The sequence below is a fragment of the Musa acuminata genome, chromosome BXJ1-3 (genome assembly GCF_036884655.1).
Source record: "Musa acuminata AAA Group cultivar baxijiao chromosome BXJ1-3, Cavendish_Baxijiao_AAA, whole genome shotgun sequence".
NCBI lineage: Eukaryota > Viridiplantae > Streptophyta > Magnoliopsida > Zingiberales > Musaceae > Musa > Musa acuminata.
In genome coordinates this window covers 41,305,653-41,328,769 of record NC_088329.1, presented here as the reverse complement: position 1 = coordinate 41,328,769, position 23,117 = coordinate 41,305,653, and the positions used below count along the sequence as shown (strand labels likewise).

The following is a 23,117-nucleotide window of genomic DNA, read 5'->3' as shown; positions in this document are numbered from 1 at the left end:
TCAACAATTACATCGATTATGACACAGATGTAAAACGATGAAATGATCGTTCGCTATTTATATCGGTGTCGATGAAAATACATAGCATCGTATGGTATTTGCATTGATATCAAAGTAGATGGAGAGTAGTGTGACCTTGTCCTTCTTTCCCCTTTTATCAACATACGTAAGAAGGGAGGGAGATAATGAGTGATGCAAAACAATACGAGAATGCCGAGTATCACTCATCCTTCTTCCCTCTTGCACGTGCTAAGCGACAAATGGAGAAAAAATGATAAGGGTCACATCGCTTTATATATACGATGGCATCGACATAGATACCAAGCATTGATGCTGATGTCGAACTGTTTTTTCATCGTTTTGTATCTGTGTTTTTTGCCAACATAGTTATCAAGCAGCTTCAATGCAAATGTAGAGCGTCATCGTCGACATCTTCATCTTCTTTTGCATCATCTCTTGTCATCATTTTTTCTCCTCATTCTCCTCCTCCTCTCTTACAAGAAGCCACATAAGTATCCGGTGTTCTCGTTGATCACTACGTCATTTTCGTCGACCACAACTACAAGAATCACCTATTCTCATCAGGACTCGGGCGGTTTGGGCGATCAATTGCTTGAAACAGATGGCCGGGCTCGGTTCAGCCCATCAACTCGGCGACCGGTCTGGTTCGAAAATGTCGAACCACCACATCAAATCCGCGTCAAGAATGCAGGCATAAAGCCATTTTGGGCCGGTTCGGTCCATGGCAAATCCTGCCCGACACAAACGGAGATATGCGCAGGTAGTTTTTCTTTATTTTCCCGCATAAAGAAACAAATAAACCGGTATTTAAGTGCTGATATGAAAAAACATATTTCAAGTCAGCATCTCGTCATTCTCTACGTGCTATAAGAGACTCGGCTCCATACCATAAGAGTAAAAGGCCAAGACTCTCGTCCTAGATCACCAATATATGCTTAGATCACGATCACTATTTGATTTAGGAATTATGACATGTGGATGGCTACTCGCATCTTTCAAGTTAGATAATAAGAGATCGTGATTATGATAATTAGATCCATTCATCACCATAAAAAGATATTTTCGATATGTCTCCAGATAAGATTTCTTCAACTGTATAAGGAAATCTCGTTATTCTGTCGAAGGAAATCTATAGCCAAAATCTAACGAGGGTTTCTTTTTGCGACGACAAAGTTCATTGCGTACACTTCTGTAACAAGGAAATGTTTTGTGAGGTTGTGGTACAAGTGAAGAGAGCAGAGCATGATGCTGACATGTATCATCCTCTTCTACCTGCGTACACTGATGCTGTTCCTCATTACACTATCGTCAACACTCCGTGCTCATCGCATACTCCACTATGTATGGACGAAAAGGCTGAACTAACAAGCCGGCAATAGAGATCGACAAGCATGAAACCATAGGTGCGCTTCCCTCTCCAACGCCAAAGGGAAGCCGCCTGATGTGGTATGGTATTATTGACCACGACTTCCAGTCTACCTGCCTTTTCCTTTGTCGTGGAGGGAAGACTCCGGCGTGGCAAAGGCCAGCGGTGTGTCGGGCACATCGTGCACCACCGCTACCTCCTCCACCAGCGTGGACGTGTCCCCCTTGGGATCGTACCTCTGGATCACAACCACCGACGCTGTGGTCGAGAACTCTGAGGCGGCCAGGTAGCTCCCCACGGGTCCCAGCTCCGGGCAGTCGCTCTTCTCGACCAGGGCGACCGCCGGCGGCGAGCGGCCCACGATGAAGATGTTGCACCGGCCTAAGTTCTTGATGGCCGCTATGATTCCCGCCTTGTCCGAAGACGATGTCTCCTCGTACTTGACCGACCCATCGGGTGCCGACGAGGATGGCAAATTGGCCCTGAAGTTGGAGATGCAGGCCTCATCTTTGGCAAGCTCATCCTGGTCCACTGTAGCGGCCGGGAGGAAGCGGAGAACCATGAGGGAAACGCCCGGGTGCTCCGCCATGCGCGTGCCGTAGGCTAGGACCTCGCGGTCGTCGGGGCCGCCGAAGAAGAGGACCGCGACTGTGTAGGATACCTCGTTGGAGGTGATCTTAGTGGTTCCGCCGAGGCCGCGGTCCACGAGAATGGCCACGGAGCAGGGTGCGTGGCGGAGGACGCGCTGGTTGACGAGATGGTATGCGTGGCCTATGGATTCGAAGGTGCCGTCGATCTGCTGCAGTTTGTGGAAGGGGAGGAGGATGAGGGCGGCGCGCTTCTGCTGAGCGCTGGTGACGATGTCCTCGTGGATGGTGTCGAGGTCGGATATGGCTGTCATGGGGCGTACGGTGACGGCGCTGAGCTGCCGGTACGCTTCGAAGGCCACGACCATCTGATCGGCGTTGCCCCCCTTGTTCCAGAAGGGTAGGCCGTTGCGGCGGGCCTTGTGGACCATGGAGATGGCTGACGACCGCTCCGAGAGCTCCATTAGGTGCATGGCATACACGGTAAGGCGGCGACGGCGGGTGCCGCGGGATGACTCGATAACGTTGACCATGGTGGGGATATTGCGGCTGCCGTGGAAGCAGGCAAGGACGCGGAGCTCGCTGTCCATATCTGACCTCTCCACCGTCCGGTGCTTGTAGGGCGCTGCTCGCCGGGCAGGCTTGTAGATGCCCATGACGATGGGAGTGGTAATGAAGGTGGTGAACAAAGCCATCAGCACCATGATGGCGAACGTCTCGTCGTTGAGCACCTGTTCGATATAATGTCGGCATAAGTCATACTAATAGGACGGGGGGAAAGGTGTATACATTGTGAATAGAGGAATACGTATCAGACCTTGCGGTCCTTGCCGATGTTGAGGACGATGAGCTCGACGAGTCCCTTGGTGTTCATGAGGAAGCCGAGGGTGACGGCCTCGCGTATGGGGACCTTGGCGACGACAGACGCGATGATGGTGCCGACGATCTTGCCGACGCAGGCGTTGGTGATGACGAGGACAAGGAGGCCCCATGAGCGGCCGCCTTTGATGGTGGCGACGTTAGTCTTGAGGCCGCTGGAGACGAAGTAGAGCGGGAGGAAGAGGCCGGACACCAGGTCCTCCACCTTCTCGATGAGCACCCCCGCGAAGGGCCCATCCTTGGGCACGGCGATGCCCACCACAAAGGCGCCGAAAAGGGCGTGGATGCCGATAGCATCGGTGGTGAATCCTGCGGCGAGAACGAGAGTGAGGGTGGCGCAGATGTAGGACTCCTTGACGGGCTCGCCCTCCGGGGAGCGGCGGGCCATCCAGGCGAGCACGGGGCGGAGGAAGACGGCGACGCAGGTGACAAAGGCGATGCCAGTGAGTAGGACCCAGAGGGAGACGATCGGGGAGCCGTTGCCGGAGAGGGCGATGGCGAGGGCGAGGAGGATCCAGGCGGCGACGTCGTTGACGGCGGCGGCGGACATGGCCATGCGGCCAAGGTCGGTGGTGAGGAGCTTGAGCTCGGCGAGGATACGGGCGAGGACAGGGAAGGCGGTGATAGATAGGGCAACACCCATGAAGACGAGGAAGGGGCCCTGGCGGGTGCCCTTGACGATGGTGGAGCGGAGGACGACAGAGGTCCCGACACCGAGGACGAAGGGGAGGGAGATGCCGGCGAGGGCGATGGCCAGGGCGCCCTTGCCGGTGCGGCGAATGGCCCGGATGTCGAGCTCCAGCCCCACCAGGAAGAGGAAGAAGATGAGGCCGATGTTGGCCACGGTGTCGAGCACCGTCATGCTGTGCTTCGGGAACACGTTCTCCGTGAACCTTGTGCTGCGGCCCAGCGCTGAGGGCCCCAACAGTATGCCGCCCTGCAAACATTTCGTCCCCCATTTAGCACATAAAGCATATTATTATATATCTGTAGTTTTCTTGCGATCATAAATGCAATAAAGTCGGCAACATCGACATGCGACGCTGTGCCATCCTACCAAAGGAATAGGACGTGCATTCAATGCCTCGGAGTCAGCGCTATAAGTGTCCTATCAACAAAGGTTGCTGTCATTTCACGGCACTGGCCTTTCAGTCTTTTAACTAAAGGTTTGGCTCGTATACGTCGCCACGCAACGCAAAGTCAAATCATATGACTCACGTTGGAATCCAAAGTCAAGTCGTACCAGGATTCCGTAGATGCAACAACAGGTGGATGTCTAAGATCTCTTTAGCTTCTAAAATCATTATACTGTTGGGACACAGAACGTCCAGATCTCTGATATCTTCTTTTAAGATTAGGGTTTGGATTCACGACAAGAGGAGAGGAGAAGCATTCTCAACACTCTCCACCTTGATCATCGGGCTCGTAAAAGAACAAAGGGACGATTGTCTGAGGAAGACGAAGTAGGATGAGGAGGATAGGGGCTTACGATGATCTCTGCGATGACGCGGGGCTGGCGGAGGGGGCGGAGGACGAAGGCGAGGGCTCGGGTGACGACCACCACCAGGCAGATCTGGAGGATGATGAGCGGCAGCGCGTGGTGCAGTGGGTTGTCCCCGTCCCACGACCCATTCGACGTCACCGTCGACGGTGTCGGACACGCACTCGTCGTGGCCATAAGTATATTGACACCGAGGAGGAGGAGTGAGAGGAAGAGGAGAGCAGGTTTTTGTCCCTCAAAAGGTAGCCTGGCTTCTTCTTCTTCTTCTTCTTCTTCTTCTTCTTCTTGACGGAGAGACTTGGTGCAGTTTGGTGACGCGCTGCTGCGCTATTTATAGCTAACAGCACTGTGCCACGTGTCACAGCATGCAGACTTCTCTGTGTACTACAGCATGCTGCAATGATAATGGCAATACTTTTATCACATGTATTAAAATGATCGCGATCGACGTGGCTGAATCACATCCCTTATTTAATCACTGATATAAAACAATAATGATCTCAGCAACTGTCATTCGCTCGATTTAATTGACCAGCCGTGGGAAATACTACACGCCGTTGACTTTTGCGCCATGGAAGACCAACCGGTTCGAAGTGAGAGTCAAAGTGTCAGCTGCTCCCGGCCGACATAATGATCTTGAATCGCTGCTGCTGTGTCACGTACTGCTAATCTGCTTATTCCCAATCGTGTAAGCAAAGCATAACCAAATGTGTGGGTCAACAATTCTACATGTTGACCTTATCAATTTTTCCGTCATTTTTTATTCTCAAAGATTAATTAGAAGTGATGAGTTGTTCCGACAAGCTGTCGTAACACACAACAGAAAGCTATACAACGTTCATGAACTGCTGTTCTCCTCTCCTGCTCAAGTCAACCCTGATGACAACGTTAAATTCTATTATTATATTGGACACTCCTTAGGTTGCATGTCAACACATTACATGGGACTCATTCCTATCCTTTGAAGTATCAAACTTGGCATGTTCCTCCTCCTTGTAATCTAATTCTTCAGGAGAAACCACATACACACATCTGTCATGGACCGAGTCGAGTGTGTATTGCTTCCGGTGTGCTATTGGGTTGGATCCATCGATTAGGAAGTACGAACTCAAATGCAGATCTAAATGTGAGCAGTAACATATCAGCTACAACATATTGGATCTGCGTATTGATAGAGAATTACGATTCGATCCAATAGTTTGGTCAACGTGATTCCATACTTCTGTTGCTGCGGTGTCGGGTTAGCGGATCATCCAGATCCATTCACATATTTATACTCTTGAAGTTTGAAAATAACATATTTGCCCCTTTTAAAATTTAGGAGTATATATATCCTTCAATTATTTTGAAAATAATATTCGTCTCCAATCACATCCGGACATGTGGCCTCCTAGTCAGACAAAAAAATCCTCAGCTACCAATTGTCATGTGACGTCAGGCATCCCACGAAAAGAAGGTAACTGGCCACAATCATCGAGGGACCCACCCAAATATCCTCATTCTCACGTGGCATCACCCGGTGTGGGTTCCGAAGGAAGACTTTTGGCAACCGAAGGATGATGCTGCGTGCATGGTGGGGACAACAAGATGGAAGTCAAAGAGTACCCAACGCAATCATCCTTCAGCTTAGGCGTGCTTGAACTCCGGTCAACCGTCGAAGCAGAACTTCTCCAAACACACAAGATACCAAAGATGATGATAAGCGAGACAGGGTGGGGGAGGGTTACAGCCGTTCGCACGCACTCGATATACTTTGGGAGTTAAAGAAGAGAGAGACAGAATAAGTCAGAGACGACTTTTTGATTTCTGTACATCAATGGAGCTGCATCCGGTCAACGCCGTTTGGGCGTAATATTTTATGGGCAAGAATTGAGGTGAAGAGTGCGTCTGCGGAAGACTTGATTAGCAGTAGAGCAGACGGTGCTTTCATCTGATAACTTTTTCGGCGCTGTAAGCAAGGAATCTGACTCGTATCTTATACGTACAGTTCCTCCTCCGTCGCCGGGTCGTCTGCCACTTTGGGTTTTGCCGTCTTTTATCTCAACCTGTAGAGAGAGAGAGAGAGAGAGAGAGAGAGAGAGAGAGAGAGGATAAGTTCTTTCTTGTATTGAATGCATAGTTGTTGAGGTGTGTTCCATCTTGTAGTTTGACGACGATAATATTTAAGGTTTGAGAATACATAGAATAATCTACATGTGAAGGGACGGAAGAAGAACCAGTCATGGCGAAGCACAACAAGATTTTATTGATAGAAGATATATTTTTATGAAATTAACTGACATGTTCTCCCTATTTATAGAGGATATGATCAACAAAGCAACGAGATTTTCTCGTACAAGAAATCTTATCTGATATCATCACCCACTCTTTGGAATTCTTGATAAGCCGAATTGCCAGTCAAATGTTTAAGTCCAAGTTAATGATAGTTATAAGTTCTTATAAATCGATTTAAATCTTTTCTTACGCTTTGACGTGGTACTAAACAAAAGAGCTTGAAGAACAAGAGTCATAAGACTTCATTCTGAACTCATCTGTGCCACAACATCATCGATGCCTTCTCATCGATTCTTCAAGCAATAAAACAGATCTATGTACAAGATCTAAATCCGATGTTGAATTATGCATGCAAGATTTGTATCCACTGCATAGACTTTTTGTTCCCGAATCTACAGAGAATAAATCTTAAAGCTGTCTTAATCGAAGACTGCAACTCTGCAGTTCAGAGGAGTACAAAATTCCTTGTGCATGCGCGAAAACCCTATCCGTGAGCATGACTTGGAAGACAACGATGGAGCACATGAAATTAATGAGAGTTAGCTTTGTAAACCACGCACTTAAAAGCATGCTTACTTGTGTGGGCCTTCACGCCTACCCTCTCTGAATCGTCAACACACTACTCCACTCGTCTTTGTTAAGGTTAGGTCAAACTGTTACAAAGAGAATCTCCTCTCTCTCTCTCTCTCTCTGTGTGTGTTCATACTTCACCGTGATGTGTAACAACACAGATTCGCCATTAACATTTCATATATCCATTGAATTCTTCAGAGAGAGAGAGAGAGAGAGAGAGAGAGAGAGAGAGAGGTGTTTATCTTCTAGATACTATATCAAATTGGAGAATACAACATGACGTGATGCTCGAGGGCAGTGTTTATCTTCTACACACTACATTAATTTGGAGAATACAGCTTGAAATGATGCGAGTAATATTATATACCGAGGTAGAAAATAGAGTTGTCTTTATTCCTGTTCCCACTCGCACGCATGGTGTCGTACGTAAGATGTACGTAAGCCATGCAGATGATGACCAATGCCTCCAAGTATCTCGACGACTTCCGGGGAGAGTTCATTTACATGATTCGATCCAACTCTATAATAGAATATGGAATTGCTAAAGTTAGATAGATCAATAAATTTATTAGATCCAACGTGGATCTTCTATCCTTAACTAGTAACTCGTTCATATCTGACGTATGATGCAATAACTTATTTGAGTGCGAAGATTATCTTCCGCTTGGTCATCCTTAGGTTCTTATCGGATTCAAGTTCGGATCCTAAATGAATCATGCTCGAATCATATCAGAACATTTGAAAAGTATGGTTATCATTGTGACGCATCAACTACTCTTACCTAACACTGACAAATGTTCTTCCTCCCTTTCAGACGATGGAGACTTATCATTCAACTGCATAAGCATTTGGTTGCATTGAACTTTGGAGAGCTCCGCAAGTCGATCGCAACAAGCAAGACAAATGTGGATTGAATGGGGCTTCTTCTGACCCTACTCACCTTTCACATGCAATCTTCCACATTATTCACTCAATATCAACAGCAACAACAACAACAATAATAATAATAATAATATATACTTATATGAGTTTTAATAGATTAAAATATCTACTATATCCTTAAGATTAAGCATCATGATAGAGGAATTTTTAATGATATTTAGATAAATTAAAAGTTTTGACTAATAATTGACATTCAATAATCGATGAAGATCGTGCTAAAACACTTTCTTCAAAGGACTAAAATATATCGTACAAAAGCAATATGACGAATGGTGAGTGCCCACATCAAGAGCCAAGTTAATTGCCTATGCGACTCAAATTAGTGGTGAGTGCGACGTGAACGAGTAGCACGCCACCATGAACGAGTAGCAGTGATGGGTGGCGTTGGATTCGGCGTTCGAGGGTGTGGTTTCCAAGTCGACATGGAGGCGTGTGGGAATGCGACGATCCGTGCGTCACAGCTTCGATCACTAAGTGATAAGAAATATTTTGAACCAACACGCGTCATAGTTAATGTCATACACGAATCCATACCAAGATATTGTTTGACCCACGTGCCATCATGCCAGCCCAAGAATCAGTAAGGGGAACACCCCCACACGCCAAGTCAAAATCCGTACTGAGACACGGGTTCGACATGTCCCGTCCCGAGAACTCGAGGTGGTGCCGTCTGATGTCGCTCCGTGCGTCTCGAGACGACAGTCGGTTAGAAGTGTCGTCTCAACTCTCGAAGATCAGGGGCCACACCGAACCTGCGCGCAACCGACCCTCGTACAAAAGTATAAAAGCCCCTGGTCGGCATCCGCTCAAAGGAGAGAAACAATTTGACCCACAACTGACTTGCTCGTCGGAGGGGCCAAAATCGGAAATCACCCGACGAAGGTCATTTTTGCAGGAAAGCAACCACCTACGACCCGCGAGCGTCCTGACCTCGGAAGTTGCCAACCGAAATCCCCAAGGCAAGCCATCAACTAGTACCCGGACCGAGAGACACTGATCAAGACGCCGTCGTAAGGGCCCGATCGACCTCGGCATCCAGCTCGGTCGACAAAAGACTCCGGACATTGACCCGTGGACCAGGCCGTGCTGACTCACCAACCACGACACGTTTGTTCACCAACAACAAGTAGGGATGACCCGAAACCGGAATCGAACCGTCCCGATAGTTCATTGATTTGGAATGGAATCAAATCATTTTGAGTCGATTTGGCACTTAATTTTTAAAAAATTGATTAAATAGAGTAAATTATATATATATATATATATATATATATATATATATATATATATATATATATATATATATATATATAAAACAAAAAGAGTGCTCATGTTATAATGATTAAAGTGTTGATTTTAAATTAAAGAAACCTTAGTTTGAATCTTTATAATGTCATTTATTTGATTATAATTTTTATAGTTTTATAATTTCATATAATTTTTTTGTATGCTACTACACTCATTATAGTTATATATTTATTTTTTTAAAATAAAATTATAAATATATATATATTTTATATTTTAAAATTATTTTTAATAAAAAAAATTGATGATTCGAACCAAAATCGGAACTGCTTGAATCGGAATAAACTGTTCTGGTTCACTTCCAGAATCTGAACTTGTGTAGTTTAGTTCTGATTTTTAGTTTGAAAAATCAAAACAAATGATTTGAAAATCAAAATCGATAGTTTCTAAGTCACGATCACCCCTATTCCCAAGCACCAAGTCATGAGACATTGATGTAAGGGATGTGGATGATGACAAGATCAATTCAAAAACGACTCAGGTATTTGTTTAGTGGTTGATCTATACAAAAAACAAGATTGGGTGGGATTCTCAACGTGATCCCTTTGACGATTTAGTTAGATTCCAAAACGGTAAAAGTTTTGAATAAACAATCATTGACATCGATTCTTGTAGCCAAATTGAAATTTTATAATAGATTTAATTGAAAGAAATATTTTTCTAATTTACTATTTTGGATTGATGTCCATATGACTTAATTGTTATTAATACTTTTTTTTTTTTTTTACAAACTATGCTATCATATGTATTAAAGTAAATATTTTTCGTATCAAACGCCTCCGTAAAAATTTGAAACGATGACTTTTTCGAGCAATGCTAAACTCACAATGTTTTTGGTTTTTGATATCATGTTCTCCGAGAGAAGTTGGATGAATATGAGAGCTGGTAATTGAAGCGAATTGGTCATGAACATTCTTGGATTAGACCATATCCAATCAATGGAAAGACATCACATCAAGCATGATTAAGGAATAAATTCTTTCAGAATTTATTGATGATCATTCACAAATAATATTGAATGTAAATCGATTGTAATTGATAACTGACACTTGTGAGGATCTTGATGTCCATACAAGAACCATTTGATCCTAGTACTTGCTGATGTAGTTGATAATTTACACTTGTGGGGATATGGAATGTTTCAATGATCCATCGGATCAGAGACATGATGTGTAGATAAAAACAATGTAAAATAGATAAGGTTGATATGTGCCAAAATCTTTCATGACAATGAAAAGCTGTGAAATGAAGATACAGCTTGGAGATGAGTCGACCACTTTATTTGCTCGTAGTTCTCCAATCCCACAACCAGCAGATAGAAAGAAAGCCGGTGTTCTCGAGTTCAAGAATCAGCTATTTGTAAGTTCAGAGCATGATATGAAAAATTTTATGAGAATTTAGGATGAACTGAAGCATAAAAGATGATGTCAGAAAGATTACCTCAACCAATCAGGTTTTCGGTGGTACACGGTGTTGCTCTTGACAGCTTCTCTTTGTCATCTCGCTATTGAAACAAGAAACAGGAGCATCGGTCAAGCACCTGTGGTATAAGATAGAGAGGATCATCAGTTTGGAGAAGAGAGAAGCAGCAGTCACCTATGGCATGGATGGCCTTTCTTGTTCCTTTCCATAATCCTCCTGGCCAAGGAGACCTGCTTTGTCTGTAGGCCATGCCGTTGCCTCCGGCGCCCTGAGCTGTCCTTCCAACATGACAGACATACTCGATAGGGTCACGAGGGAAGTCAAAGAGTAACACATGGTCCACACCTGCAAAGTCTATGCCCCGTGATGCCCTGTCGAAAGATCATCAATATCAGTGAGGAAAAAAGGACTAATTGCCATGTCATTACCTACCGAACCCAGATTCTCGGTTTTCTTTCTTTTTTATTCAACAGAAGCATAGGAAGATAAAAAAAAAAGAAAAAGGCAGAGGGCATGATGAAGATAATTGTAACCAAGGATTTCAATATATCATTAATTAATGTGTATGGTCTTAAAAAAACTATGCTATTATACCTAATTCAGCATGCAATATCAGTTTGTCAGCCATGCCTTTTCCTGCAATTGGTTATTTCACCACAATCAAAGTAAGACAACTCAAATGAGCTACGGTAAAGTGTTCATTAGCCGGAAGCCATGACAGTATATTACTTACAAGAGTAAAGGACATGTGATAAAAGTTAAACCAGCTAAACTGCTATCTAAACACCAGCATTATAGCTTATTGAGCAACTCTTTTTCGCTACACACTTTGCTAGATTTGGAGCAGGCTCCCAGAATTCGAGGATTATGAAACTAAACAAGTCACATGCGTTAGTAAATCAGATGTGTTTTCTAATTTTCATGCTTTCTAAAGCAAGCTACATAGATAATTTTGAGACAATGAATACAATATTTGCCACATTTGTGTTATCTGTCAGTGCAGATCACAAACATTAAATCTTTTGAACATGAGTTAAGAAACCCTCATGTTTGATAAGAGTACTTCCTGAGCTATAGCGGCATGGAATGGCAAGACTTTGATTTGAGATCCTTTCCTGCCGGAGAGATTCAACACATTCTTGACCTTTCTGCAAATTTCAATCTGTGGAACAAAACAAGGTAACTGCTTAACATAAAAAGGAGACACCCAGTTGGATGCAATCGGCAGAACTCGAGGAATGATTGCCTACTATTACAAAAGATGCTGCCAACTTGAAGTCAACATATGAAGGGCTCCTCGGCTAAGACACATTCTTTTAAGATGGACCTTAAATTTGCCGAAGTAAGAAAGCAATACTATGTCCAGTCAGCATGATTACATTACTCATTCTGTTTTATTTTTATAACTTCCATGTTTCTAATTAGTCAAAACATAAATTTAAAAATTCAACATTACCTTATTGCAGAAAACAATTGTTTTAGGAACTGCCATTCTTCTAAAAGCTGCAGAAGAACATATTTCTTATTTTTCAAAGCAGTATCTGGATTCTTCTCCTCCCCATCAGCACCACTGCAGTCAACAAGAACTTGCAAGTGAAAATGTAGGTCAGTAAAAGTTCCAAATCAAGTTAATTGCTACAGGCAATGGCCATCATTCATCTAATTGAAGGACAGAGCGGCAAGATATTTATCCTGTAACAACAAAGGGACAAGCTGTTGGTTTCCATTTCAATGTAGGTCCACTAGATTTCTCATTTAACAAATTTTGTGAGTTTGGCAACTTTAATTTAGATTAATTTCATTCCCTGTGTCAGAAAGAGTAAGGAGAACATAAAAGTGATCTGCATAGGATTATACATGAACGAAGTATATCGCAAGAGCATGATCTTGGGATACACATGATCTGCACAGTGTTATACATACCCTTGCTGTACAGAGTTATTTATCTGGCTATATCCCAAGAGCATGCAAAGGGATGATACTGCATGTCTATGACCAATAATTGGTTTCTAACTTTATTTGTGCTTTTAAAACTAAACAAAACACAATAAATTCTTTCTCATTAATGTCAAATAATACAGACAGATTGATCAATGATGTCGTGTTTGGTAGCTTATGATACTGTTGTAAAGGCATTCATCCGTGTTTTTCTTAAACATGTCAATAGTCACTTATTTGGTTTCTCAAACTGCTAATTATCACTTGATATTTCACCTATAAACAATAATGACCAGAGATTAAGCCAAAATTCTGCATTCACAGTTGGTTAATTAATTACAGCAAACTAGCCACCTTTAACCAAACCATCAAAACTAAATGGTATAGATCAAGTTCAACTATTGGTGGCTCAGAGAGAAAAAACGATAAAGAGAGAAAAAGATGGTGATGGTGACACCAAACACCAACCTGTGAAGCCAATTCAGCAGTAGGAACCAATATTATCACTCTTGGGCTCCTTGATGATGCTTTACCAAGCCCTAGTATCTCTTCCTGTCTTAAGCATTATATAGTTGGAGCAAGATAATCCAATGTCTTACCAGATCCACTCTGATCAGTAATAACACAAGTCTTTCCTTCTATAATAGGTCAATATGCCATTGCCTGCAGTATTAAAAAATACATAAAAGTGCTACTTGAGTTTCCACAAGCCACTTTATTCCCAAATCAAACCAGTGATCAATTTGGATAATTTCATTGACATAATTGTGGACAGATTCAGAAGCAAGCCAAGGATCTAATATGAGAATTTGGCTGAACAGAATTTATATAATGTTTGCATGAGAGGAAACCCATAAAATTTTTCTTCGATCAAATTTACTAGATTTGACAGCATCATGATTCTCTGAGATCATAGAAACTAAGCAAGCTTATAAGGGGTTCATCCTATCAAACATGATCAGAGGTTATCATATAGTGTGAGACTTCCGGTATAGACCAGAAGAAAAAGTAAAGCAAATTTTCTCAGCCGAAACTAAGAAACACCTGAATATGTGAAGGGCGAAGGAACATCAGGCCCCTCAAAGCACCGACCATGTCATCTGTGCAATCGACATCTTTGAAAGATTTCCTGCTAAAAAATCCAGCATCAGTAGCCATTTTACTGTGCTGCTTCGACTGGCCAGCTAAGCAGCACCTCCCCATCCCATGAAGGAAGCATTCCTTGGAACAGATCTGTCTAGAAATGAAGCATAATCATCTTCTCTAGAATTCAAGCGAAAAGAATTTGTGGCTTCAATCTCTTCATTCACTGCTGAATTGTCCTTCAAATATGAATCCTGAGGAGAGTCACCCTGTGCTCTGCCAGAACCAAATGAATCTATTCGATTGGCATCACTTGAAGATGAATCTCCAGCAATCGTGGCACTTCCAATTTGAGAATATTCCATATAATTTTTGGAGGTTTCCTTTATCAAGGATTTCAGATTCTGTGCCTTTCAGCCTTCCGAAACCTCGAAGAGATCCACCAGCAGGCGCAACTCTCTTCATTCACATCTATGGTTCATCTTACCGGTCCATACCAGTGTGCCGATCAGCTGTTGGTACAGTACGTACTGTGTTGTATCAAAGATACCAGACACATGATATATAAAGATATACCAATGTACCGCCTATATTGGTCTTCTATCGGACTGCGTACCGAGCGGTAATGCAAGCCGACTCACATCAACTTCTGCGGTATAAAAAAACCTCTGCAACCTTAGGAGACGATTGATAAGAAAGAATCAGGATAAAACATCTCATAGTATGAAGACCAGCTCTTAATGAAGAAGCAGCAACCATCAACCTGTCCTCACCAATCATGACCAGCTCAACAATGTGTATGTCTCAACAAAAGGAAAAATAAAATCGCATGTTGGGTTTTTTACCAACTCATTACCGCGTTCTTTAGAACGTGAGGTTGGGTTTCTGCCTCATGAATGGAATTGTAATCCACGAAGGTTACAAGCGGGGGAGAGGACAAGGATTGCTCATTTTCCTGTCGATCATCGGCGATAGGGGGTTTCCAAGAGAGGACCTCCGCAGAGGGGATGGGGGTGTTCGAAGGAGAAGCCACATCAGCAGCGGAGGGCGAGGAGGCGCCGAGTCGGAGAAAGAAGAGGAGGAAGTAAAGGGCTTTGGAGAGAGGAGGAGAAGGGGAGGTCCATCTGAAGAAGGGGAGGAGGAGGAGCGCTGCTCGCCAGCATTTTGTTCTCACGTCACTCTATCGGGAGAGAGCGAGCGAGAGCGAAGAGGGAGGAGTTACACATTAGCCCCGACAGCTTACACCTATTTTATTCTAGATTTAAAAAAATTATATTAATTTTTTTTATAATTATGAAAAATAAAATATTTAATTTTATTTATCATAAAATGAGTAAAAAAATAATTTTAACGATGATGACGAATTCGTGGGTGACTATTGTAGTGGTGATTGACGATGACATGGTTGTCGACCTTGCCAATGTCGATTCAAATATCGATGACAAGAAGGAAGAGGAGGAGGGAGATGAGGCATCTGTATTGGCGTTACACCATTCTACCTCCTCTGAAATTGTTCTGCATTTGTGTCAAAGCCGAAGGAGGAAGAAGAGGTAGGTGAGACATCTACGTTGCCAACAACGAGGAGGGAGGAGGAAGAGGAGGCAAGTGAGGTAGAGTGAATATGAACGATCAATCTCAAAACCCTAGCCAAAATGATAATTCTCACAATTCAAAGGCTAACCGTAATGATCCCATCGTTTCTTCGTTATCTCACTCGTTGTATCAGTCATCGCCATCTTTCTGATACTCTCCCCCACCACCACGGTATCGGAGGTGAGCGGGAAGGAGGATGAGGGTTTATTGTCTCTGCCATCATCAGATTTGTACTATTTGGGCCTCCATTTTTCGTCCGATTGGATCCCCTCTAATTGCGGGTGGAGTTGATCCAGAAGCAAGTTAGCGACCATGCCTCTATGGTCGAGACGTATGCATCGTTCGTGTGTCGGCTAAAGCCTGAGAACTCGAAGCAAGTATTCCTCTTCACTGACCTCGCTCACAACCTCTCTCTCCTTCTTGTCGCCCACCATCCTTTTCTCGAATCCACTATGCCACTGGATGAAGTGATAGTCTGAGGATTTGAGCATGGTGTTATGCAAATGCCTCACTACCTCCTCTTCCTTCTCCCTCATCGTTGTCAGTGGCACAAATGCCTCACGTGCCTTCTCTTCTTCCTCCGGCATTGACGCAAATGCAGAGTGGCCTCGGAGGAGCAAGAGGAGGTAAAGTGGTGTGGTATTGATGCAAATGCCTGACCTTCCTCCTCTTTCTTCTTCGGTGTTGATGTAAATGCCTCATCTTCCTCCTCGTCGTCGATATTCGGATTGACATCGACAAGGCCAACCATTGCTTCATTGCCATCGACTACCACCACAACCACCATCCACGATGCCACATATTGTATCTTCCATAAAATCGACGATGTTAGGATAAATGAGGTTAAATAATTATTTTCATAATCGTATAGATTTCAATATAAATTTTTTAAGTCTAAGAACCATGATACTAAAAATGTCTAGCTCGAAAGGAGGATGACGAACCCTGATTTCTATATAATTAATTAGTTTGTAATAAAAAATCTATTACAAACTAAGGAGGATGACAGAAGGAGGGATAAGGATTCCTCGTAATAAAAAATCTATATAATTAATTAGTTTGTAATTTCTATTTTGCCCTCTTCCTTTTTTGTGCCACTTCAAAATTATATTTAAATTTTAAAATAAATAACAATGATGATTTTTATGATAAATTAATTATATAATGTTGAAAGGAGAATTTGATTATATCAAGGGAATGAGCTGTTGGCAAATGCATGTAGAAACTATTTTCTCATTGTAGAACAATTAACTTGTTTGATTATTTTATTACAAGAAGAATCGAGTAATCCTGTTTAAAAAAGTCAAAATAATCTCCATCTGAAATTATTACTACAATAATTAATTCTCTTTAAAAGATCTGAATAACATTTGCCCACTTTGATGAAGTGGAATGGGGAAGTTTGTAATTGCCACTACTGGTGGTTGTTTTACCTGTATAAGAATATTGTAGTAGGTTTCAGTGAGAAGTTAGGAAAATAGAAAGGGAGTTGACAAATGAACTGTTCGCAAATACCATGGATTTGTGGTCGTAGCATCCAAAATGTAACTATAAAGATGTCAAGTGAGTAACAGAGCTATAACATTTACCATGCAGAAATGTTGTTGATGAAGTTTTATTCCGGCTGTATGAGATATTTTTATCCAACTCATGCAGGATATCATGATCAACTACAGCAAGCACGCTGGGACTTTCACATTTTTCTCAGTACACATCACTTGTGTAAGTATGGATTTTCAAAGATCTTAAGGATTGTTTCAGTCATCAACTTTTGCATTGGATAAGCCCAAAATGGGATGTAAAGGAGAGGAAGTCTCGTTCCTGATGTCCAAACGAACCATAAACAAAAATACTGATCCAAATTCAAACACGGGCATAAATTGGACCAATAGCTGCTTCGGTGGCTGAGTTTAGGATGTCTGCTGCCTTCCATCTGGGATCGCAAACAGCACAATCGGCTTAGAAGGCCTTAAGAATGGCACGTCGCATCTGTAGTAGCCTTTCCTTTCAAGCTGTATTACCTCACCCTGTTTCAGGTTCCGCATGTTGGCATCACCCAGGGCTGGGATTTCCCATCTTGTGCAAGGATTTAAGTTATCAAGAAAGTCTTCCCCTTCTTCAAGCTGTAGTTCCACCAAATCAATCAACAGTTTTTCAAATGCCACAAGAAAAATGTCATACTCCACAGGCATTAGGATGTTAAAACAATGAGGTCTATTTACAATTCTTTTTTTTGTAACATGAACAATGACCACGACCAGTTGGTAAAATATTCGTCGACTTCAATTATATTTCTTTTCTCATGGAAGCATCAACCTATTTTTGAAGGTTTTCTGTTTAAAAATAAAAGATACAACTAGCAGAGTAGATGAATAGAACCCAACATATGTAGGCAAATGAGGGCAACCACCCACTGGCACCACATATAGGTAATGGGGTGTAAGCCATCGACTGCACCTGCAGATGCGGGCGCATAAGTGGACGTATGAACCGCTCTTCAAAACTGCAATCTTTTTTGACAGGTTAAGATCAATTTCCAAATATTTAAAGGCCACCACTCTCCCATCAGAAAAACACTGGTTCACTTCCCAAGTTCTATTAATAGACAATACCCCTTTAAGATTATTCAGTGTTTGTATAGTTTCTTTCTCATGTTCGATCACATAATTAAATATAAAATGCATTAACAAACAAAATACTTACTGTTCTACTATACTTCAGATGCTGGAAAGATACCGATTTTCTAATTCTACAAAAAAACAGGGAGGATCTTTGAATTCTTAGCATGCAGTTCTCTCCCTTTGAATTGATTATATAGAACTCACTTTAAGAACATTAAATTTCAGTTCCCAACCTAATTATATGCAGACTGCCAAGTGAACTCATAAATAACAAGAGTTTGGAATTGCCTGATACACATGATGAAATCATATAAAAAAGGTCACTATGTCAAGTGGAAATTTCAGTGGCATCTTATAGAAAACATGCTTAGCCAGAATGGGAAGCAATTGATCTTGTGGTTACTAAATGAATAACTCGGTAATATATCAGAAGATATAGATGAGAGGAAATATTGACCTTCTAGGTATGACGAAACTAAGTATGATGATAAATGAACAAATAGTCACAAAAAGAAAAAATCAAGCATGTTAACTTGGAAACAGTAGCAACTTACCTTCTTCTTCTTTATTAGGTAGTCAAATTCAACCAGTGCAAGATGAACCAACTCCTCAATTTCAGGAAGCCATGTAAGCTTCAATTTTGTTGCTTTAACAGAACCTTCAGGATGGAGAACACCAACCAATTGGGTTATAATTCCATCTTCTTTCTTGATTTCTTTTACAATAGCATTTCCCCAGTCCATTAACGTGACCTCTTCACCCTCTGTAATTGATGAAGCATCAGCATAGTCTAACCATATTCTCTTTGTATACGTTGTAGCCTTTTGGCCAGCAGGTTCATATTTCTTATGCCTAGGCACAATCCTAACAAAGGGCTTCTCGGGCCCATTTTCAAGGATTAATATTACACGTCGTTCCTCAAGGACAGCTGTATGCCTTGGACATATGGGATCAATTATCTTCTTATTGATGGTCCACAATTTGTCCCATTCCATTAGGTTCAGGTTCTTAGAAGCACCCTGCACAAAAGGAAATGCTAAGCATAAATAATGAAATCAATATGTTTCATAGGACAACAGGTTAAGGGAATTATGATGCAACTGACCTGTTGAAGAATGAATTGTACTAGTGCCTCAACCTTCAAGCCTCTACGTACAATGCCCTGGATGGTTGGGAAGCGAGGATCATCCCATCCATCGACTTTACCATTTTGGACAAACCAAAGAAGTTTTCTCTTGCTAAGAAGTGTATATACCATATTCAATCGGCTAAACTCATATATTTGGACATTTCGCAGGCCCATATCCTCAAGAATACGGTAATACTGTGCATTGCGATCATGATATTCACTTGATCGAAGAGCATGGGTAATGCCCTCAATAGAATCAACATATGGACAAGCAAAGTCATATGTCGGATAGACCTTATACTTAGACCCGATACGGTGGTGAGAAACCAGGTTGCAGCGATAATAAACAGGATCTCGAAGGGACTTATTAGGATCCTGCATGTCCAGCTTACCCCTTACACAACATTGCAGACCTCTCTCAGACCCGGCAATCATCTCTTTCCACAACGCAAGATTCACATCAACAGAGTTGTTCCGACATCTTGACTCAATCCCATCCATCCTCTCCTTTTGCATCTGCTCCCTTGGTGTATCATCAACATAAGCTTTTCCTTCCAATATCAACTTTTCAGCCATTTTCATCAAATCCTCAAAGTAATCTGATGTGTAAGTAACCTTTTCAGACTTGATGCCCATTGTCTCAATGTCTTTCAGCACATTATCAACAAACTCATTACTTTCTTTTGATGGGTTTGTGTCATCAAAGCGAATTATTAGCCGTCCTTGGTATCTCTCAGCAAAGTACTTGTTCAGCAGAGCTGCCTTTGAGTGCCCAATGTGGAGATACCCACTAGGCTCTGGGGCAAACCGCAAGCACACATCCCCAACTTTTGCACCAGGAAGATCTACTTCAAAGCCACCAGCAGTTTCCTTTGGCAGAGACCGCACATTTGTTTCTTTGGAACTGCCACTGCTTACTATTCCCTTAGTGTTACCTACAGGAAACTTACCTAATCCTCTTTTCCCAACATATGCAGCAGTGACTTCATTCAGAGCATCTCCATGTTCTGTTAATATGGAATTGAACCAACGAACTAAATTTTGATACCTTTTAGATTTTCTAAGGCTTTCCCACCTCTGCCCAGTGCCTATGGTGATAGGAGGTAGTATCATGATATAAAAAATATCAATAAGAATCCAATAATAGACTAATATTAGAAATATAAGATGTATAAAAAAGAAAAAGCAGCATCATGCACAAGGCTCATGCTAATGCAGAACATCAGAAGGGTCAATATATGCAGCCTTACCACTGCAAGCAGAAAGGTTGTCTGTGAAATATAAGGCATACACATGAAAAAAAATAGAACAAGTAGCAGAAGTTAAGATACTACCTGCAAGAGCAGACCATATTGCAATGTCAGCAATGGACAAATTAAAACCGACCAACAAGGTTCGGAAAGTTAGATGTCCATCAACATGCGCACAAGCATTCTCAAATTCAGAGCCTGATAGAAAGGTTGAAGAAAACTTGAGCCATTTATTAATCTGTCAAAAACACCAATGGACAGTTGGTCATGCATCTTCAGTGATCCAAGAAGCAAAAATGCCTCAAAAGCAAACACTAAGCCATGGTGTTAATACCTGCTCTTCTTCAAATGCATCCTGCCCAAAGAAATTAGGAAGAGCTGCAAATTGCCCAATATAGCGCAGGAGAGAGTTAGTACCCTGCAAGGTCTCTCTGTATCATCAAGCAAACCAAAAAAAGTTAGGTATATAAAGTGACTTAGAAACCAAAGATATCCAAAAGCAGAAGTTATCAAATATCAAACTCGCTTACCTACCTAGGATCATAAAAGGGGTTGCAAAGTCAGATATCCTATAATTTATAAAAATTGAATCTTATGATACGTATATGCAACTATTAAAATTTATAAATAAAGTTTTATGATTTAGTAACTCACAATATTCTTAAATTAATAATTATGTTTTTATTAAAGTGAATGCATAATTTAATAGTAATGTCGCTAATTTTAATAAATAATAATTTTCTTGTTTTGTCTATTTTTTATTTAAAGATCACAATGAGTCAATTGGTATTTCCACCCAAGACCAGCATAGAAGAGCAGAAAAGAAAACAAAAGAAAGAAAGAAAAGGTGAGATTAGAGAATCCGCAAAGGAAGCCAAAAGAATTGGGATTCGGTAACACGCATACCCGTTGAGTAAGAAAAATAAAAAAGTCCGTAGGAACATAACCTATACACTCAATGACCAGCAAAAACCCTCAAGCAAAATCAAAATTACAGTGTTTTCTATACAGAGATCTAGCAGGAACAGAAAATAGAATCGCCGCATTCTTCGACGGCAAAGTTTATCCGCAGACGACAAGATCTATGTTTGATTGACTTCATTTGCACGCCAATAATTAGACTGTACACAGCAGAGAATCGGAATCAACAACAAGATTTTCCGCATTCGCCGAAGGGATCCTAAGCATGAGACCGTCCAAGAACGAGAGAGCAGCAGGAGGGAGGTAGAGTTCTTACCCGGACGCGAGGCGGAGGACGGGGTCGGAGCCGGAAGGGAGGGAGGGGTCCGTCGAGAGAGCGACGCCGGCGACTCTCGCAGCGGCGATGACGGACAACGGCGGGCTGTCGGCGGCGAACGCCACGCTCGGCTCCATTGCTAGTCAGAGAAGGTGTGCTGATCTTCTTCCCGCCGCTGGCTTCGATGGGAATTAGGGTTGTGGCTGAAGCCAACGCTAACTTTTTCCACACTGACGGCTAAATTTTTTATCGCTGCGCCAGCTTTACGCGGGATCAAATCGGTGGGTACCAAAACAGACGTAAGGGGCCATTAAATGGATCGGATCCAACGCAGTCCGATTTGTCTCAGATCCGATTCTCATGAAGTACAACCACAATAAGCCATACCATCTCAACCAAGAGATTGGCTATACGATTTTTTTTTAAATCATAATAAATATTTTAAAAAAGGTAAATTTTCGAAAAAATACTTAAGTTTGAGAATTGTTCGCTGGGCTGAAAAATTTTGGCATAGCACCCCTTTCTCAAAATGATCATTTTATTATTATCGATCATCATCCTTTGTCCTTCGCCCAACCCTTAGTTGTGCCTCTGTCTTGTTGGTCGCCCTTCTCTGCTAAGGCCACCCAATGATAGAGGTGCAATGACCCTGGCCAACGATGGAGATCATGGGTGAAGACGAGTTGTCTCTCCTTCTTCCTTACACGTGATCGACAATAAGAAGAGGGCATGAAGAGACTATACAACTAGTGATAAAAGTGTGATAGTAAACCATCACACAAGAGCCATAGATAGTGACGCCAAACCCTTATGCAACCAATTGCAAAGTGGAAAATAGAGTTAAGAGTGCTAGCGACAAACAATAAGCCCCACATGAGGGTTACGAGCTAAAGGGACAACCAACCATGGGATAAAAAAATGGATTGCTAGAGTTGTGAGTGATATGACAAGGGCTACGTATGATGGTACAGAATGAAGATGAGTTGACGAAGGTCACGATAAGTTTAAAAATAAAAAATAAAAATAAAAATTTATTATAAATAAAATAATCTTTTCACATGACTATGATACAATAAGATTTTTTTATAACTTGAGACACTGGCTGAAAAATTCTTAAACGTAGAGGTTTTTCTAAAAAATTCACCCTTTAAAACATTCACTATTTTCAATAAAATATATCAATATTTCTTTTATCTCACTCCACATCCTTAGTATTAATCAATTCATCTTTTTGTTCATATCTTATAAGACAGATCTTTAATCTGATGCCTTGTGCATTACCAAAGTGAGAATGCATACATACATACATAAGAGAGGAGCAAATTCCAAAGTAGTATTTGCGTGCATAGCACACCGATCTCAGTTGATGGCTGTCACAGTAGGGTGATTCCAAAAC

The 23,117-nt window shown here is 42.0% G+C and overlaps 2 protein-coding genes and 1 long non-coding RNA gene across 6 annotated transcripts; all 3 read right to left on the bottom strand.

The window, feature by feature from the left end:
• Positions 1–1,242: 1,242 nt before the first annotated feature.
• On the bottom strand, positions 1,243–4,649 carry LOC135631274 (cation/H(+) antiporter 19-like). The gene is made up of 3 exons (XM_065138807.1): positions 4,343–4,649; positions 2,792–3,790; positions 1,243–2,705 (listed from the first exon to the last, which is right to left on the bottom strand). The coding sequence occupies exons 1-3, from the start codon at positions 4,529–4,531 to the stop codon at positions 1,497–1,499; spliced, it is 2,397 nt and encodes a 798-aa protein (XP_064994879.1). The 5' UTR covers positions 4,532–4,649; the 3' UTR covers positions 1,243–1,496.
• Positions 4,650–10,518: 5,869 nt separating this feature from the next.
• Positions 10,519–15,105, bottom strand: LOC108952307 (uncharacterized). Of its 4 annotated transcripts, none has more exons than XR_010494335.1 (7): positions 13,853–15,105; positions 13,277–13,471; positions 12,327–12,440; positions 11,465–12,032; positions 11,045–11,241; positions 10,889–10,952; positions 10,519–10,801 (listed from the first exon to the last, which is right to left on the bottom strand). It is a non-coding gene; the product is annotated as an uncharacterized LOC108952307 (long non-coding RNA). The 4 variants fall into 4 exon arrangements; XR_010494334.1 differs by having other exon boundaries at positions 11,045–12,032; positions 13,853–14,654; positions 14,748–15,105; XR_010494336.1 differs by having other exon boundaries at positions 11,045–12,032; positions 13,853–14,540; positions 14,748–15,105.
• Positions 15,106–17,202: 2,097 nt separating this feature from the next.
• On the bottom strand, positions 17,203–21,994 carry LOC103978906 (glutamate--tRNA ligase, cytoplasmic). The gene is made up of 6 exons (XM_009394860.3): positions 21,722–21,994; positions 20,819–20,915; positions 20,569–20,722; positions 19,211–20,322; positions 18,660–19,124; positions 17,203–17,607 (listed from the first exon to the last, which is right to left on the bottom strand). The coding sequence occupies exons 1-6, from the start codon at positions 21,856–21,858 to the stop codon at positions 17,395–17,397; spliced, it is 2,178 nt and encodes a 725-aa protein (XP_009393135.2). The 5' UTR covers positions 21,859–21,994; the 3' UTR covers positions 17,203–17,394.
• Positions 21,995–23,117: the final 1,123 nt, after the last annotated feature.